Source organism: Falco biarmicus, chromosome 4 (assembly GCF_023638135.1).
Source record: "Falco biarmicus isolate bFalBia1 chromosome 4, bFalBia1.pri, whole genome shotgun sequence".
Lineage (NCBI taxonomy): Eukaryota > Metazoa > Chordata > Aves > Falconiformes > Falconidae > Falco > Falco biarmicus.
The window spans coordinates 67,888,539-67,906,991 of record NC_079291.1 but is presented as its reverse complement, the minus strand read 5'-3'; the positions used below and the strand labels follow the sequence as shown (position 1 = coordinate 67,906,991).

The 18,453-nt window shown below is 46.8% G+C and overlaps 1 protein-coding gene across 3 annotated transcripts; it reads right to left on the bottom strand.

The window, feature by feature from the left end:
- Nucleotides 1-55: 55 nt before the first annotated feature.
- Nucleotides 56-18,375, bottom strand: KLHL26 (kelch like family member 26). 3 transcript variants are annotated; one of them, XM_056337336.1, is made up of 3 exons: nucleotides 18,116-18,374; nucleotides 6,168-6,350; nucleotides 56-3,034 (listed from the first exon to the last, which is right to left on the bottom strand). In XM_056337336.1, the coding sequence occupies exons 1-3, from the start codon at nucleotides 18,160-18,162 to the stop codon at nucleotides 1,453-1,455; spliced, it is 1,812 nt and encodes a 603-aa protein (XP_056193311.1). In that variant the 5' UTR covers nucleotides 18,163-18,374; the 3' UTR covers nucleotides 56-1,452. The 3 variants fall into 3 exon arrangements, with proteins under 3 accessions (XP_056193311.1, XP_056193312.1, XP_056193313.1); XM_056337337.1 differs by lacking the exon at nucleotides 18,116-18,374 and adding an exon at nucleotides 16,489-17,099; XM_056337338.1 differs by lacking the exon at nucleotides 6,168-6,350 and having other exon boundaries at nucleotides 18,116-18,375.
- Between the last annotated feature and the right edge of the window lie 78 nt (nucleotides 18,376-18,453).

Sequence of the window (18,453 nt, the reverse complement as noted above, 5' to 3'; positions counted from 1 at the left end):
CAGACCTGCTCAATGATTCATTAGCAAAACAGACGTTACATATTGTCTCTAAAGGTTACAGCACAGTATTTATTTAACAGCAGAATGCAACAGTTTCTCTAAAAAGAAGACTGCATACATCAAAATCAAACTTACACAGATACAAAACAAAGCCCTTGAAACAGAATACCTGATAGAAGGAGAAACTTTCAATATATTAATCAGTCAAATTAATTAGAAAAAATGGCTTGGAAGGAAGGAAAGTTCAGGAAGTAACAGTATTCTGTGCAGTAAACACAGATTTTTACAAAAATGACAGAGTCATCTTAAAATGAATCTCTTAATTTAAAACACCCACTGGCAACAACAACAAAAAAAACCCATTCCACTTGGATTTCCATCGTATTATGATGCCAAGTGTCTTATTTACAAGTCAAGGGAGAAAACCTTCAAGCTTATGAGCAAGTAGCACCCACCTCCTTTACTCTTTTCATACGAAAAGAGTTCGGATGAATGCGTATTGGTGCAGCGATGGGGTAGGCAAAGGCAACGGGGTCCCAAACCAGAAACTGGGGGGGGGGGCTCTCTGCTTTAGTGGGGCAGCCCAGGCGAACAGCTCCAGACCTCTTATTGCCAGTGAAGCCAAATAAATTTTTGGCAGTTATTAAAAAAAATATTTAAAAATCATGCCTGTTGATATGTAATCAAGCTATCGGCATGGCTTTAGTGTTGCAAACTCTGAATGCCCCGATTAAGGGAGAATTTCTGGACTAGAGCATCACGGTGCTGTCTGGGGGTGGTGAGGAAGGGATCTGGAATTGCAGCGTAATACAAGCAATGAAGAACCAACAGAGACCAGAGGTGTGCAGGGATAAATATTCCCCTTTTAGGAGGAGAGGCAAAAACAAAGTCACCTTTGAAAAGCAAGAATATGCTTTCATAATCCAAGCACCTGAGCTCTTCTAGCTCCCACTGTCCCTTTATTGCTTCTGGAGGTCAGTATGTTATATAGCTTTTGGTTTCTTTGTTTGCTAAAAAACAACAAAGCAACATACAATGATTTTCGGAGCTATTAATAAAAATCACACCTGAACTCTTTTAAACAAACCACAGTACTTAAGTTACTCCTGAGCTGTCAATGTTTGCAATGTATAACATTGTTAAAAATATGAAAAACTGGCAAAATGCACCCCCCCATAAAAAAAAAAGGAAAAAATAAAAAAAGAGAAAGGCTTTTTCCAGCTGTAACATCTGTGAAGTCTAACTAGCTGACAAGTGCTTCTGATGAAACATGCTTGCCAGAACACTACATAAGAGGAGGAGGGACTTTATGGAGGAGGGAACGCAAGCTATTTTTCTCCTTCCCTCACCCACAAAATGCACAATACCATTTGCAAACAACAAAGAAACACCACAGCATCCTGATAACATGCAACAGGAGGTGACTTCACAGGCCGACGCCGTCATGCATAGTTATCTCTGGGTGGTTACCTGCGGGAGTATAACAGGAGCACATGCTATCCCAGCAAAAGATTCTGGAAAATGTAGGTCCCTTTCCCATTCATCCGTTTCTGTGTTGTACACCTGCACAATGCTCGTAACATTGTTCAGATGCCAATTGTACCCTCCTACGATATAAATCTTTTTTTCTAGTAAACAACAGCCAGCTTCTGACTGACCTGCACGCATCGGGCTCACCGTTGTCCATTGGTCTGTTTCAGGCACATAATATTCCACAGCCAAAACATCGAAACAACGGTCAACGTGGTCCATGCGGCCTCCCAGAGCGTAAATCCTATTATTTGCGCTGACCATGGCATGCAGAACTCTGGGTTCATTCATCGGGGTTTTAAACTCCCACTGATCCACAGCAGGGTCGTAACAGTGCAGGGCTTTTTTGTCTTCTACTGAAATGCCATACCCACCTGATATGTACAATTTGTCCCCTACCGTGGCTCCAGCGTGCCCCCACGTCCTGCGTTTCAGGGAGCACACGTAAGTCCACTCGTTATTTTTGGGGCAATACTTCTCTACGGAGGCCAAGCTCCCTGACCGGTTCCTCCCACCCGTGGCATACACCATGCCGTGGAGGACATTGAGCTGGAACTGGATCCTGCTCTCCTGCATGGCCTGGATGCGCAGCCACTGGTTCAGGTGCGGATCGTAACGGTAGCAGATATCCACAGCTCCCTCGCCGCTCCGGTACTGCAGGTGCTGCCCTCCTACGACGTAGACAAAGTTGTCAAGCACGGCCACACAAGAATGGCTGCTGCCCACCTCCATTTCCGTCAGCTCCTTAAACTGGCGCACGCTGGCGTCCGGCAGGTAGTAGACTTTGCAGCTCACAGTGCGGTCGTTGTCGGTGTAGGGAGTGCCACCAAAGGTGATGAGGGACAGGACGTCTGAGCGGATGGTGGTCCGAGGGGATTGCATCTCGTGCTGGCGAAAGGGCAGGATCTGGTAATTGAACGCCTCCAGCAAATACTGCCGGCACAAGACGTCTTCCACCATGATGTCCAAGGTCTGGACGCTGTCCACCAGCTCCGAGGACTTCATCAGTGGGAAGCGGATGTGGCAGAGGACCTGGCTGGCATTGGCGCGGCGGGTTGGGTCATACTGCAGCCAGCGGACGGCAGCACGGAAGAGGTCTATTTCACTGCAGCTTTTCAGCTTATTGCTCTGCAAGAAGAAAACGAGGCGCTCCAGTGGCAGGTGGAGGAAATCCTCTTCCTCAGAGATCTGGAGGAAATGCCTAAAAGTGAATGCATCTACTGATTCCTTCAAGGATGCGAGGCTAAAGGTGGTGGCCATCTGTCCAATATTGAGACATGTTTCTACGCTCATGGCAGACTTCAGAAATTCTTCGCAGAGCTCCACGACAGGCACCATCTGGAGGAAAACAGCAGCTCCCAGCACATCCTGGATACAGTCAAGATCAAGAGTCACTTCAGCACTGTATGCAAAGTCTATTATGTGTTTCAGTCCTTTTGCAGATACACCTTTCAGTTCGATCACATCTTGGCTGGCTTCTCTCATCCCACCTGTGAACATTGCCCTGGAGGTCAAGAACACAAACAAAAAATTTCCCCCTTTTTAAATACATGTAAAATGACAGATCACTTCAGAATTTTATTTTTTTAAAACATACTGATTCTTTTAGGGAAGATGGGGAAGGGGGGGAATAAGTCAAGGCTAAATCTCTAAAAGCCACGAGAAATTTGAGCGTGCAATTACTTACATAAAGCATGCAGAAACAGTGCACTGAGAAGTAACATTCAGAGCTATCAGAAAGTTAAATTTTTCAATCCCGTTGGCAGCATAAGTAAGAGAGGACCACAAGCTTCAAGAAGTCAGCAGAGCTACCAGAGCATGGAGTGTAGTACACCGGACACCAACAAACCCATGATATTCAACAACCAAAGGATACTACAGGACCTGTACCAGCAGAGATTGGTAACCATACCCTAAAGTACGCAGTATTTGTGAGCACAAAAAATACACCTCCGAAGAAACCTGTGTTTAGGAGGCCATCAATCCTCTGAGCTTGCCTGCAGCTCTGCCTTTAGGCACAGATTTCAGTTGGTCTGTGATATCGCGGGCTAGCTATGAAATGGCTTCAATATTGCATATGCAACACATCTTAGGAACAGCTTTGGTAATCACAACAGAACCTGCCCTCCAAGGTTCATTCGCAACGCCTTAAGAAAATAGGAGTTGCAGCCACTTTAGAAAACCTCTGTCATGTTGCAGTACGACGGCAGGGGGCTAACAGGCAATTAAAAAAAAAAATATTTTGTTACAGCACAGCTGCAAGCACACCAGTTGACCAGGCCACGCAGAGATTAGGCCCTAGATCACCTCCTTGGGAGGCTTCTAAATTCCACAGGAAGCACATACCACGCCAAGGACTGTGCGCAGACATCTCGTAAACCACTCTTCTAGAGCGGTGCTGTGTTTCCCAGCTACAAGGCCTGTAGGCGTGATGGGGACATAACTGCACATTTGGGTTTTTTTATACATTTACATTAAATTTCAGCAGTTTTTGTTATATATGGGTAGCTCAGGGGCAAAGGTTTGTGCTCTGTGTAGTCTTCAACAAGCGGTAGCAGAGCAGTTCTGGGGAAGCCAAAGTCAAAACAGGTTGCTGGAAAAACTGCGAGACGGAGTTTCGCCATTCACTGCCACCGTACGCACATCACAGCAAGGCTACAGCCCGCCATACAAAAGACCTTTCAAACTGCTGGAAGCTGCCTGCACATTTTGGGTTGGTTTTTCCACCATCGATAACCTACTCTTTTCCATCAGAAAGGTGAATTCATCGTGAAGGCATGTAGGGCTGCCTTAGGAAGCTGCAGTGACTTTAAGGTGCAAGTTAGTCAGAGAGAAATAAAAAAAAAAATATGCTGAACAGACCCTGCTCTTCTGCATCAACACAGGAATAAAGGAATATCTTGGGAACAGTGTCGAAAGACAAGAATTCCAAGTTTCCTGTCCAAACCAGGCTAGAAAACCTGCTGCCGCCCAGCATAAACCCAAGAAATCCTGAATGACCTAAATAAGGAAGTATCTGCATATGGAAATCAGCTTTCTGTAACCGAGTGACCAGCAATACTGTTCACAATTATTTGTCCATGTAGCAGATGAGAGCATTCTGCTAAAACCCCCTTGCATATCCCATGTCACAGAACAGCATGCTGCCCTGATCCCCTGCCCCAGAGGATATGCAGACGTACATGTACTCATGCATTAGCTACACAGAGCTGAACATGCATAAGGAAAGAAAAGCATTATTGTTGCCATGATGAAGACAAATCATCAAACAAAATGCAATTCCTTTAAAAAGTGTTATGGTTCTAAAATGCTGATTATATAAATGCCTCAATTTCACTCTCTTCCCTCCCCCCTTCTGCATAAAACCAGAGTATTTTCAAAAGCTAGATTATTCTGCCATTGTTCCCCAGGACAACCTTCCTTAGCATCACAGAAGTTATAACAAGAAACCTACTCAGCAATTATGTTTCAACAGTGAAAACACACTAGCAGTGGCACTGCATACAGCATTTATGAATACAAATAGTGCTATTAGCATTTGGTGGGAGATCAGCTCCATCATTAATTGCATGCCTGTTAGGGAGAGTGATAAGCTTGGAAGGTTTATGTTACCAAAGGGAGAGAGAAGGGAACAGCCTAGAAAATGTGTAGGTAAGACGGGTGCCACCAGAGCAGCTGAAGAAATGGGTGAAGGGATACAAGAGATATGCCAAGGGACACTGGTTACCTGCTCAGCAAACCAGTCTGCTCTGGTAAGGAACCTACACATCAAGGGATCGCAAACCCTGCTGAAGAGCCCTTCACCCTGACTTGCTACGACCTGCGGTCCAGAACAACACCCAGGTCAAGTTCTCTGTTATTTCGAACCTTCCCTATACCCACTGCCTCCAGCATGGGCCTCACTTGACACTGCTGCTGGCACCACCAGAAAAAAATCCCTAACTCAAAAGTCATTCCAAGCCAGAGAACCATTACAAAAGAGTTTGACAGAGGCAAGGTGGATGAATACATATTTTCGCTTACAACTGAATTTCCTGCTCTGCAAATGGCTCACTCTGCATTAATTTACTGGGAAATCTCATCCCCGTGCTTCACTTTTCTACCCACACAAGACGGGACAATTCTCCCCTACCTACCAGAAGCCTGGGGAACACACACACAAACCGCTTCATACTCCTCAGGCTGAGAACCGTGAGCACTGGAGACAGATCAGTAGTATTTAAAGATAACAGGAGTGTATTTACAATGGGCACCATCCTTCAATGGGATGACTCATTTCAGAGCCCTGCTGCCACTTCGCAATCAGCTCAAATAGCTCCAGGGCAAAAGCCTGTTTCCTTCAACAGGCAGAGCACCTACTGAGGCCGCCAAGGTGGGTTCAAGACCTGAGCTTGAACTTGGGTCTTGGCCCAGCTGCTGTAGTCGAACAAACTTCATCTGCGTGTAGAGGGACAGACTCTGAGCCTCTACGTGCCTGCAGGTAACCCCACCGACATCAGTGGGGCAAACCGTACCTCCAAGGGGCTGTGCATGGGTGTGATTTCAGGGAGTGGTGGGAAGGCTGGGGTAGGGGAGGATGGGGAAACAGAAAATCAATGGGAAAGGTAAAAATGCCTGCTTCCCTGTCAGATTCTCACCTGAAATAGTCACTGCAGGCAGCCAAGACAACTTTATGAACCTGAAACACTTCATTATTTATAGTGAGGATGACATCAAGCAGCTGAGCCTGAGCTCGGAGCGAGGCCAGTCCCTGCAGTAGAGTGGTGCTGTGGCCAGGAGCAGAGAACGTGCATTTCAGGGTGCTGTTCTTGTCAGCCATGCTAAAAACAGAACAAGAGAGACAGGCTGGTTTTAAATTAAAACAATATGTGGTATACCTACAAAGCATGCTGGGGAAGACACTGTAACATGAAGCAGTTTGAACGCAAATTCCCAGCTCAATCGCCACACAGAACATCATGACATCAGTACCTCGTATTCCCTTCTCCCAGTACAAGAGAGACTTCCAAATTTTTAAATTATACTCTCGCATTACTGACAACCCGTCACGCCACAGCACACGTGGGCTTCAGAGACCCTCCAAACATCAGCTAGCGGGGCCAAAGCCTCCAACGAACATCGGTGTCCCCACACTACAACTACCCCAGAGTCCACCCTGACCTTGACTTCAACCACGAGACTGGATCACAGTTGCTTATTCTTCTCACCACCTATTCTGCCTGCAGCTGTTAGATACTCTGCACCGTCCAGGGACAGCCCTGCTAGCCCTATTTGATCCTTTCCTTATGCCTGACCCTCATGAGAAGAGCAACAGCAAAATATTACATAGCACTAGCTGCTCTAAATAACGTCAGCTGTTTGAACTACACTGTAAACAGTCCCCTCCCAGTGTAAATATTTCCTTGGTTTTCCCAATGCCTCTCACACATGTTCCCCAGCGCAGAGAGCATCATTCTTAGATTCACTTGGCCTCAGATGCACTTGTCAGCGAGAACGCTGCATTTGGAGGTGAACATCAGCAGTTATCTCTGCACAAGTGGAAAAGACTATTAGATGCTCTGTGCTCCTCTGAAAATAACTGCAATTATGCTGCAGGTTTCCTGAGCAAGGCGACAGCGGATCAGCACACCCTGTCCACCAAACAGGGACCGCTCACACCATCAGAAGCATGAAATCCTAAATTCCTTTGCAAATTTAATCCAATTCTGAACTACTTTTCAGGATCAAGATCTGGGTCCTTCTGGGAAGAAAACACACATAAGGACCACTCTTCAGGATGGGGTTTATATTTTCAGAAGCATCCTGCTATTTGGTCTTTGTATTTTAAAAATATTTTATGGAAGCGTAACATTTAAAAAATCCCAAGCAGATCATACCGAATCTGGAAAGCTGCATTACTTGCTCCCAAGGCCACAGTGGGAGAGTGCACTTAGTACTGTACTTAAAGAGTAGTATTATTATTTAGGTAGAATATATGAACACAGCCAAAAAAAAAGCAGTACAGAGACTAGCTACCCATGTGCTAGGGGCTGCATAATCCCATCATTTGCTAACAACTGTCCCTAAGAGTTTACTACCTAAACAACAAGAGCCACACACAATGGGTGAAAAAAGTAGGCAAGGTCAGAGAAGAGTCAGGGAGATGGGATAACAAAAAAGGGGATGTAAACAATCCTCAAACAATAAGGAACAATGGACAGGACCTGCTACTTGCCTAACTTATCGGACTGCAATTTCCTGCAAGCTTTACAGAAGAGGCGAGTTAAGGGAAATCTGCGATGTTCATCAGAGCACTGAGAGGGCAGCCGCTTTATGTGAGTAGCTTTAGAGCTCTTTGGGATGCTGCAGGATGCAGATATCAAATCTTTGCAATCCGTTTCAAAACTCCTCAGCCCTGGGAACATGCCTCAATATTCATACAAGTTCCTACTGGGATGACTGATACCAGTCAGCTGTGCTTCTTGTAGCAGAGATCTGAAATTTCTACCTTAAAGTCAAAGCATACTAAAAAATCTTAGTTCAGAGAGTGGAGTCCAAACTCCAACATCCTTCCTATAATAAAAAGGATTAGCAAAAAGTCAGTTGATGACAAGACCTTTATCCATTACTCCGCGAGCCAAGAAACGTCTCTCTGCTCCAGCTCTTCCCATGGCGAAAAAGGAAGGAGATTGGAGGGAAGGAGTGCATGAATATTCATCATGTCAAACTCATTTTACTCTCCTCTCTGGAACAATGGCTTGGATTTGCTGGACTCGAAAGGAGGAAACACTGAGCATAAGCAAGGAAATGGATCTTGCCTCTGAACACAGTATCACTCACCAAGCAAACCCATTTTGCTTCACACTGGACAGGTAACATACACACACAGACAGCTCTGGCAGCTCATCTGGGAGATGGCAACTCCTAGATTTACCGTAACTTCATTTAGATGCGATCTCCTGCAGGATTCTTCTCATGGGAATTTCCTTCAGCATTTTTTTCATACCAATTTTAAAATATTCCTTTTTCCAGCCTAAGGGCTTACCCATATAGAATCACTTTCACTCTATCCACAACCCTTCCAGTGCGGGTCCCTCTTCAAACAACCTTTACCCGAACAAATATTCCTCTTTTTTTCCTTTTTCTCAATTAACTTTTACAGTCATTGTTAATAACCAGAGTGTAAGTTTAAAGTAGATGGACGACTGAATCTGGGCGGGTAGATATTTCTGTGCTGGAATAAACGTGTTTGCATGTGCAATTCATTTCAATAGGCAATTGTGAACAGCCACCTCAGAAAAACTCCCTGTACTAGTTCCTTTGTCTATTTACAGGTATAGAATAAAAGGATCCAATGATTACACAATCCTCCAAAGGCTGGGGGGGGCCGACAAAACAAAACAAAACTAAATACTAAGAGAAGCATTAATAATGTCCCGTTTTTTTCAGTCTGGAAGCAAAGAATTTTTAGAACATACAAGCTGGAAGCATAATAAAATCCACACAAAGCATGAGAAATCAAGAGGTTTTACAAAAAAACAAAGCGGGAGGAGGAGAGGTAAGCAAACAACAACAAACACTGTTTGCACCGCATTTAATAAAAAAGGATTTGTAATAAAAGCAGGCTTGGCTCAAACCAGGGTGCTGTGGCACAGGGTGCAGTGGCGTGCATCACATCACACGGCCTTGCTTTCCTCTCCTTGCACTGCATTAGGAATAGAGGAAGAAGAGAGGCAGCAGCTGGATGTCAAGACTAAAAAAAAAAAAAAAAAGAAAAAAAAATAAAGCACAAAAGGAAGCCTTGAACATCTGAAAGTGCCTTTGTGAAGCTGTCCCTATCTTGAGATCTGAATATGCCCTGTACTTGTTGCTTAACAATCTGTTACAGAAGAAACAGCCTTGCAGACAAACTTCGGGAGAGTTGCATCCCCTCCTCAGCAGTTCAGAACATGCCTTCAAGATAAAAGCCTTTCATCACACAACAGTGAGAAAGTGTTTATTCTGCTCCTTCCCCCCTTCCCTTGCTGATGGAGGGAGGGCTGGAGAGCCTCTGGTATTTTCCTCAGTTTTTCGTCTTTGTCCTCAAAAGGACGGCACTGTGTGAAGTACTTCCCCCACCACAGGGGTCTGCAGAGGCTTCTGTGGCCGGAGCGACCTTCGGCAGGGGCTGAGCGTGCTGGCTTGGAGCGGGGTCAAGCGTGTCTGGCTGCACCCCATCAAATTTATCCTTTGAAAAAAAAAAAAGTAAAACAAAACCCATGTCAAGCAGCACCTCCACTGCACATCCCACAGGCTTCGCAGTGATCTGCAAGGGGATCTGCAAGTGTTTACATGATCGTAACATGAATATATTGGTATAAAGGTGACTTCACAGCAACAGAAATCCCACTTTCCATATGGAAATCACCGTAGTGGTGAAAGGCATCTTTATATTCATGGAACTGCACCCATCGTACGAATGGTGGGGGCAGCTGGAACTCAAGAGACACGCTGATTCCAAAGGGCAATCCATTCTGGGCAGCAGCCTCAAAGGCTGCTAACATCACCGGTACTCGCTTTTCAAAAAGGGACTGCCAGGGAACGAGTAATGGGATTGAGGATTTGTCTCCAAGCCACTGCTCTGAAGCCAGATTGCTTTCAATCCTCTCCAGTCTCCGCAGGATAAAGCTCAGCATGGTGTATGTGACCGTAGCTTGGAGAAAATCAGCCCAAAACCGTACACATGTCGCAGGCTTGCAAAAATGTTAAAGCAAAGGGTTAAGGGAGTGGTTCCAGCCAGCAGGCAGCCAGGGAAAGCAAACAAGCCCAGAAATTCTGCTTCTGCTGCTGCACCTATTGCAGGAGCTTGGCCATGTGCTCATCCTCACCCCAAGCACGCTGACCACATCCTTAGCTGACATGTTTCTGAGCAAGGGCTGCTTGATCTTTGACCAGAAACAGATGCAGCGAGGAGGCATCTGATCGCAGGGCTGGACACCCAAGAGGCCTCTAAAACTGATGGGCTGAGAGACATTTAAGGGCCATACTTCAAGGAACAGTTCAGATGGGGCACAAAGAACACCCCAAAGAACAACCGTCCCCTGGCTCTGCCTCCTTGATTCTCCACAACATCACGTGTTATCCAAGATGCGTTTCAAGCTAATGAATCATTTTTACCAAATCTGTACTGATGATTAAAAACATCAAAGCTGGAATTAAAGGCTTACCAAGCATGAGTTCGTATTTCAGCATGTTTGCAACTACTGCACAAGTACAAATGGAGAGAATTATACCACGCCAGATTATAACATTTCACTGATTGAATTAAATAAGAAAAATCTCTTGCTACACAGCTGCCTGTCGTCTTCTTTTATAACACAGCCCTCTTTGGAAGGAGGGGTAGTTCAGTGCTAGCCAGGCTGGCTCTCCATCCCAGTTCAGCATCCTTGCTAATATCCACCCACATTTTCCCACTCTCTGGGCAGGTGGTGCTCGGTAATTTTTCATACAGGAGAAACTCAAGGAGGTTGGCAAGATTTCTAAGCAGGGCAAACTTCCAACAGCCAGCCTCTACAGTAAACACAAGCTCTAAAGGTAGGACCCCGCGGGGCATGGCTGGGGTACAAAAAAGGAGGGAGGAAAAGCAGCAGCATGTGTGTGTGTTCGCATGCATCAAGTACGGAGTGCCACAGCTTTTCTGTGGATAAACAAAGGACTTGGGATTGCAAAATAGCCAGCGAGGCACCTCCGGAGCACTCAAGCCTGCAAGAAATTTTTTATGGCAAGAGCAGCAGAACTAACATACAGCTGAAGAGTAACTTTATTTAGAACATAGGGTATGAATATTAAGGACCTTCTTTGAGAACCTTTGAAAGGCAGCATTATAGATATTTTAATAATGCAAATCATTTAATGCCTTTAGTTTCATGCCTAAGTAAAAAACACATTCAGATTCTGATTTTTAAACTACAATTAAGACACTTAAAATCAAAACAAAAGTCAAACTCCCTCAGATAAGTCACTGGTAGCCATGGTTACTGTAATATTTCAGATCCTGAGGCTTTATATCACATGCCCAAATGATGAAAATAAGTTTTCAGCACCTCACACTAACAAATGTTACATTAGGGCAAAAAAGGCTAAACCCTTTCCTGTAGATTTGCTGTCTCATGGGCTCTTGTTGGGACTTTCGGACAACGCTCCCGTGGCCTTTGCACCCCCTTACAAAAAGACATCAAGAGGTTTCCTTGAAGTTTGGGTGCAAGAAAGATGAGATGCTCCCAGGCAATGAGACTTAAAAATACCTGCCCTGTTAACCTACTTACATTCCCAGCAGCAAGCAAGACCGTCACCAGCACCCCATCAGAAACAACATTTACCATGGTTTCCCTGTCCAAATTAGCAACAACAATAAGCACTTAATGATCAGCAACTAATTAAATATTAACACAGGGAATGAAGGGGATGTTTTGCAGAGAAACATAATCATCCTTCGGAAAGATATACAAGCAAAATCATTTAATCGATTTCTTTGTTCCCCTTTCCACCTCCTTCCCTTAATTTCTTATTTCTCTCCTCGGCCTCCACGCATTTTCCTCTCCTGACACCCCCTCTTTTATCAAAGGCAATAAATACAAGTAGAAAGCCTGAGACTAATATCTCTATTTAAAAGTGACTAGCGATCTGGACTGCTCAAATAAGATATTATAAATGGGTCTGAGTTAGAGAAGGTGAAAAAAATGGTCTTCTGTAAAATGCCTGAAGTTGAATCGTAAAGTTTGAAAAGTCTCGCCTTTTGTCTTTTACACTTTGAGTCCCAAAACAAAAGGAAAGTTAACATTTGATAAAGGGAGAACAAGTAACATTCATTACTTAAAAAAAAAGAACAAAGCCCAACAAACCAAGCTCTTTTTTTAATTTGTGTTACAGCGACCCAACAGGCTTGTCATGCTCACAAAGAGGGAACTGAGGGCTCAAGAAATGGACTGCCCGATGCTGGGTTGGGACCAGGCACTGCTGGGCTCCCACGCTCTCCACTGCTGGACAACCCACGCCTGATTCAGCCTTGCATTTAGTGAAACCAGCAGCTAAAGACATTTCACAGGTGGCAAGAGGTACCTTCATGTTTCATTTTTAAGTGCTTTCTGAATGAGGTCCTACTGATCTTATTTGCTTATCTGCATCCCACTTCTCCCAGGTTGGAACCAAGGAAAACCTATAACCCAAAGGTAAGGCAGCAAGTTGAAGCAAGAGGCTTTTTTTTTTATTATTATTTTTTTGTCCCCTGAGAAGTCCTAGACACATTTCCAAATCCGTGTTTTTCTTTTTTTCCTGAGCTGGACTCACACAGGGCCCAGCGGACACGGACACACACACAAATACATGCTGCTCCCAGGCTTCAATCAGTAGGTTGTTCGGAAGCCAGAGGAGGTGGGATTTTGGTTTCTGCTAAAAGCACTAATAAAACTGGATGGCTGTCAGAAGCTGGCTGGCCTGGTAAAATGGAGCACTGGAGCAACAAAAAAGTGGAGGGTGAAATACCTGAACACATTAAACTCTGTGCAACCTCATGGAGTATCAACGTAAGGGACTGGTCAGTACACGCCGTACCCAGGACAAACTGGGGGGGGCGGGAATGGACACACACCAACAATAAAAAATAAAAAGAACGAGATTCTTAAAAACGCTTCTGTCACAGAGCCAGCGTCATCTTTATGCTGGTGCAAGGACAAATGGGAAAAGTAGCATGGTCCTCTCTGTTCAGCACCCTAAGCAGCCAATGCAGCTCTCAGGTAAGGGACCCGTGAGTCCAAATTTGCACACTGGTAGCATCAAGATATTGGAGGGAAACAAAGTGTCAGGCTGAGAAGATCATTTATTTACCAGGATCTGCCATTTCTCTTCTCTCTGCCCATATACAGAGCTACTGCAGGGGACCTTGTCCTGTACAGGGATTTTCCTGGGGCACCCTCAGTCCTGCCCCAAACCTCCTCCAGCAGCAGAGAGGATGGAGCAGGCGACGGCGACACACATCACCCAGCACTAACACCACCCTGCCTTTCCACCACCTCAACCTGTATTTTTACAATAACCAAGAACGGGAAGATACTACTTCACCACCCCAAACTTTATCCTTATTATATTCTTGTCAGCCCCAAGCCTAATCCCACTGAGCCAGGAACAAACTGAGCAAATATAAAAATCACTCTAAGCATATAAATTACTCTGACAGCCACAGGCAGTATCACAGCAATGAAAAAGTCAGCTGCTCTCTTGCTCCCGAGCTCAGCCAGCCACACAAGGACCCCCAGACGGATGGTGGATTTTACACCACGTAAAATTAGCCTGTGTATCCACAGTACATGGCTAAGTACAGGCTCTTTATACACTCGATACTCCTGCTGACAGCGCTGCGTTAAACAGTTCCATGTTCCCCCCACCACATTGCCCTTACAGTCAAACCCTGCCAACCCCCGGCTCTGGAAAAAGGAAAACTACAGCGAAGTTGTATCCAGAAAAAGAAGAAAAAACCAAACCAAAACAAAACACAGGCAAAAAGCAGAATCCTCCTTTTACAACACACCACCAGAGTCGTTCTAGCAGGCAGAAGCGGTGGTGGGTGTTTTCTGCCGCCATCCCTGCGCACCTCCCAGCAGCACCCGTGGCAGAGCTGCTGTGCAAAGGCCGAGAGGCACCTAGTGGTGTGGGGAAGCACGGCAGAGCCACCAAGGCCACCCCAAAAGGAACACTCAGCCCAGCCCCAAGCACTTGTTTGCTGCTGGCCTTCTAGATACCACCCCGCTCCACCATCATGTTTTCACCTTTGGAAACAGAGCAAAGCTGATTCGTGGCACAGCTACCGCCGCTTTTCGTCCAAAAAAGTCTCAGCTTCCTGGCTCGTCACAGGTCAGCAACACCTGGGTCCTGTTCCCGCTGAGGACAGCCCATTTCAGCTCCACTAGCAGTTCCCAGCAGGGCAGAAAGTTCCCCCCACCAAGCAAATCACTCTGCTACCTTCTCCCACACAACCATACCGGGCTCTTTGCTCCACACTCGGAAGAAACTTCAAAAAACTTCAAAATCGGACTACGAGGTACTTGTTTGTCTCAGCCTGTTTCTGCGGCACTCGATTGCATCGTCTGGGCAGTGTTGCAATAAAAACGACAGGACTAGTTAAATGCAGAGTAGGTACTACAGCGTGCAGTGAGCAACAGCACACCTTTCCTCTCCCTGCACCTCCACCCTCCAGATTATTGCCTCAGAGCTGCTAGGGATCTCAAGCAAAAGCAACGTAAAATGATGAAACAGCAGACAACAGAAGAAAAACCCACCATCCCTTTAATGCAAACTAAAGAAAACATCTTTTCTCGCAGATGCGAGCAGCTGTCTCAGCACCTGGCATCGTAACACCAATTCCAATTCAGTTCCAGGATCAAATCCTCTTACTGACGCAGCTGTTTGTAGCCTGTTTCCCTCATTACCTAAATCCTCTGCACTTACCTCCTGACAGGCTTGCGCCCATCCTAAACATCATTATGTTTCCCGGCTCCTTGGGCAGTTCAGTTCTGCACAGGCTTCGTGCCACCCTCACTGGATCACCTGAACAGAATAACCCAAGACCACCAGAAGTGCAACAACGGCTTCTCTAAAAGGTCACTGACTTCTGTGCAAGTTCAGCATTTATCTTCCATGTAAATGCCAAATTGGAAAAGACGCCTTAGCCACTGTCCCTTGATGCAAGGCTTTTCCTTACAAAGCACTTAATGCTACACAACGCTTGGAGGTAAGACAGGAACCTTTAAAGAATCACTTAAGTTTACTTTTGCTCTAAATAAAGCCTCCAGCTCATAAGTCTCCCAACGTTGAAAAAGAAAGCAGCAGTTATTTTTACAGTGATTCAATTAGAGTGTAAACATTTACACCACGTCTACCAGATCTAACAACTAAATCTGTTTTCAAATTGCCATGTGGCAGTGTATAGAGCATAGAAACCACACAAAACTAAACTTCAAACAGTTTCAAAAGGAGTGGGGGGTGAATCTAAAAGGCTGAAGCTATGTAAGATTACAGAAACACAAAGGCAAGGCAGAGTCACAGCCCTTATCATTATCTTCCCCCAACGTGGTTTTACTCCATCCTCCTGCAAGTTTTCTCTCTCTCCCACCGTTTTCTTCAGAAGCAATAAGGTTAGGGGAGTTCAGGTCGACTTTCTCTTGATGTGAACACAGACATATGTACTTTGAGATAAGGAAGACCTGCAGGTCTCCCTTGACCATTCATTCTGGTTTTGACAGGTGGGACCGCTTTCAGCAAACACGCCAGTGTGTAACAATACTGGGGAGGTTTTTGAAAAGTGTTTCTACAACCTGGCTGCCTTCCTTGCTTCGACAGATTATTCCCAATTTGAGAGACACGCAGCTCTCCTCAACAACTCGTCTGGACACCTTTATTCCTGCTTAAAGGTCTGCACGATAACATCCTCTCTATCATCTGAGATGATTTTCCTAGATCTTCGTCACCCTGCTTTGTACAATCCTGCCTCACCACCACTGCAGCAGAGTTCACACACCTCACTAAAAAGTCTAAAGCACAGGGCGCTTCTCTTACCAAGGGTACCAATGGATTTCACCATTTCCTCTGTATTTGCTTGTTCACTAATCAAAAAGCATATATTCAGGAGCAGCACAGTATTACAGAGTGAGCCTCAGCATGATACGGAGGGCTGAGTAAAATATGAAACCCATTTGTAACTCATGAAATTCTATCCATTGAGGAAGAAAGAGGAAGGGAAACAAACAAAAGGCAGGCAAGTTTGTTTCAAAATGGAAGATTTGGGCCATTTGCTTTTCAACACACAGCAACAGCCTTATCTCATGCCATCAGTGTGTCAAAAGCCTTTTGTCCATCCCATCTTGCATAGCAGGTTCCTTATCGAATGAAAGCACAGGATCCCCAGCAGACAAGTTAATTTTCTTGCTTTGGGGAAGCCAGCATACTTACGGGTAACAAGCATCAGCCATGCAGTAGCAATTCCAAAGATGGAAATTCTGTCCGTGCTGTTTGAGTAACAGTGCACCACCGAAATGGCATGCGTGTAACAGCAAGAGAGGACTTTGTCCTTTTGCCTTAGAGAGTAAATACTCAGTAAATGCAAAGAAGTCAGAAGTGGAAGCACCTAACAAGGAACCAGTGTTGATAGGGAATGCCCTTCTAATTCTTCTTGCTCTAGAGAGACTATGTGGCACGTCCAATGCTCCCCATCAGGTTTTCCCCTTGGATATTCCAATAAACACATCCTTTAAAACAGAAGACTAACGACCAACAAGAAACAGTATCCAAACTTCAAGGGGCTTTACTTTAAAATTTACAAAGAAAATAAACATGCAGCGATAGGGAGCATGACGGAGCTACAGCTCAGGGAACAAAACGGCTGCAGCTTCAGCCTGGGTGATTTATCACAGCCCTGAAACAAATTACTTCCATTTCTCACTGCTACACACCCAGAACCAAGAAACTCTGGAGCGGCAAGCGAGCAGCCCTCCTGACACCCGTGTGAAAGAAGCGCTGCCGTTCCTGTTCTGAGAGGGAAGAAAAAAGAGGTGCAGAGAGATAAAATGAAATGCCCCAGGGAACACAGCACAGAGTTTACACAAGGGGTCATTAGAGGAAAATAATAATTAAAAAAGTATATATATATATATATATACACACGCCGTGGTTTAACACCACAGTATATAAGGTGAGAATTCAGACAGGCTTCGCCAGTGCTGAACAATGACAGCGAGAGCTCTCCCTCTCCGACATACAGGGTGGTTATTTCAGGAGCGAACGCAGAGTTACGATGAGGACAAACGATGCTTTGAAGCCAAGTCACAGGTTGACAGCAATGACACCCGAGAGACAGACAACACAACTTTCTGAAGTGTCCAACAGGGCAACTTTTGGATGAGGAAAGACAGGGAAGCCCTGGGAATGGAGAACCCCCCCGAAGCGGCACCCCTACAGCCGCCCGCCGCCACAAGACCCCTCCAGGTACCTCCGACCCCGCGCTGCCCTGGAAGGCCGAGTCACACCCCGGGACCACCACCAGTGACCCAGGGAGGAGGCTGGGGCTGGGGGGTGCGATGGAATGGGCCTGAAACACCAAAACCTTGGGGCGCCCCTGTAACCCCAAAAGGGGTGTCCACAAACCCCCCCAGCCGCTGGCGCCGCAGCCTGCCCAAGCGGGGTCGGGGTGTGCTTCACAATATTCTCCGTAGAGCTTCCCTCAAACCTCAGCTTTCCTCCTCATCAGCTCCACCTGGGAAAGCCTGGTTACTAATTACCGGCGTTACCTTTCAGAGGGCGCTCAGCCGCCGGGCCCTGCTCAGCGCACCCCCTCAGCACCCCGGGCCGGCCTCCCGCCTCGCCGGGACCCCCGGGCAGCCGCAACACCGAACGTAAAGGGAAAATAACTGAACAGAGGGGCGCTTGCCGGCGCTGGAGGAAGGCGAGGAGGCGCCGCGGCCGCCACCGGGCCCAGCCGGCCCCCGCCCGCCACCGCGGCCCAGCCGGGCCGGGCCCCCGCGCTCCGCCCCGCCGCCCGCCCGCGAACCCCCGGCCTAGGCCGCGCCCGGGCCCCGCTCACCTGCTCGGCCGCTCCGCGGTGAATTCGGCCCCGCCGGACTCCGCCATCTTCGCTGCGCCGCCGGGCCCCGAGCTGGGAGGCGGCGGGAGCCGCCGCGTTAAAGGCGCAGGAGCGAGCGGGGCCCGCGGCGGGCGGCAGGGACCGGGGAGCGGCTCCGCTCCCGCCGGGCCTGGCGCCGCCCCGCCGCCACCGGGGACTGTCACCGCCCCGCCGGTGAGGGGGCCCGGGGGCTGTCGCTGCCCCACGGCTGAGGGGACCCAGGGGGCTGGCACCCCCTCATGGCTGAGGGGCCCCGGGGCCTGTCACCCCCCTCGTGGCTGAGGGGGCCCTGGGGTGTC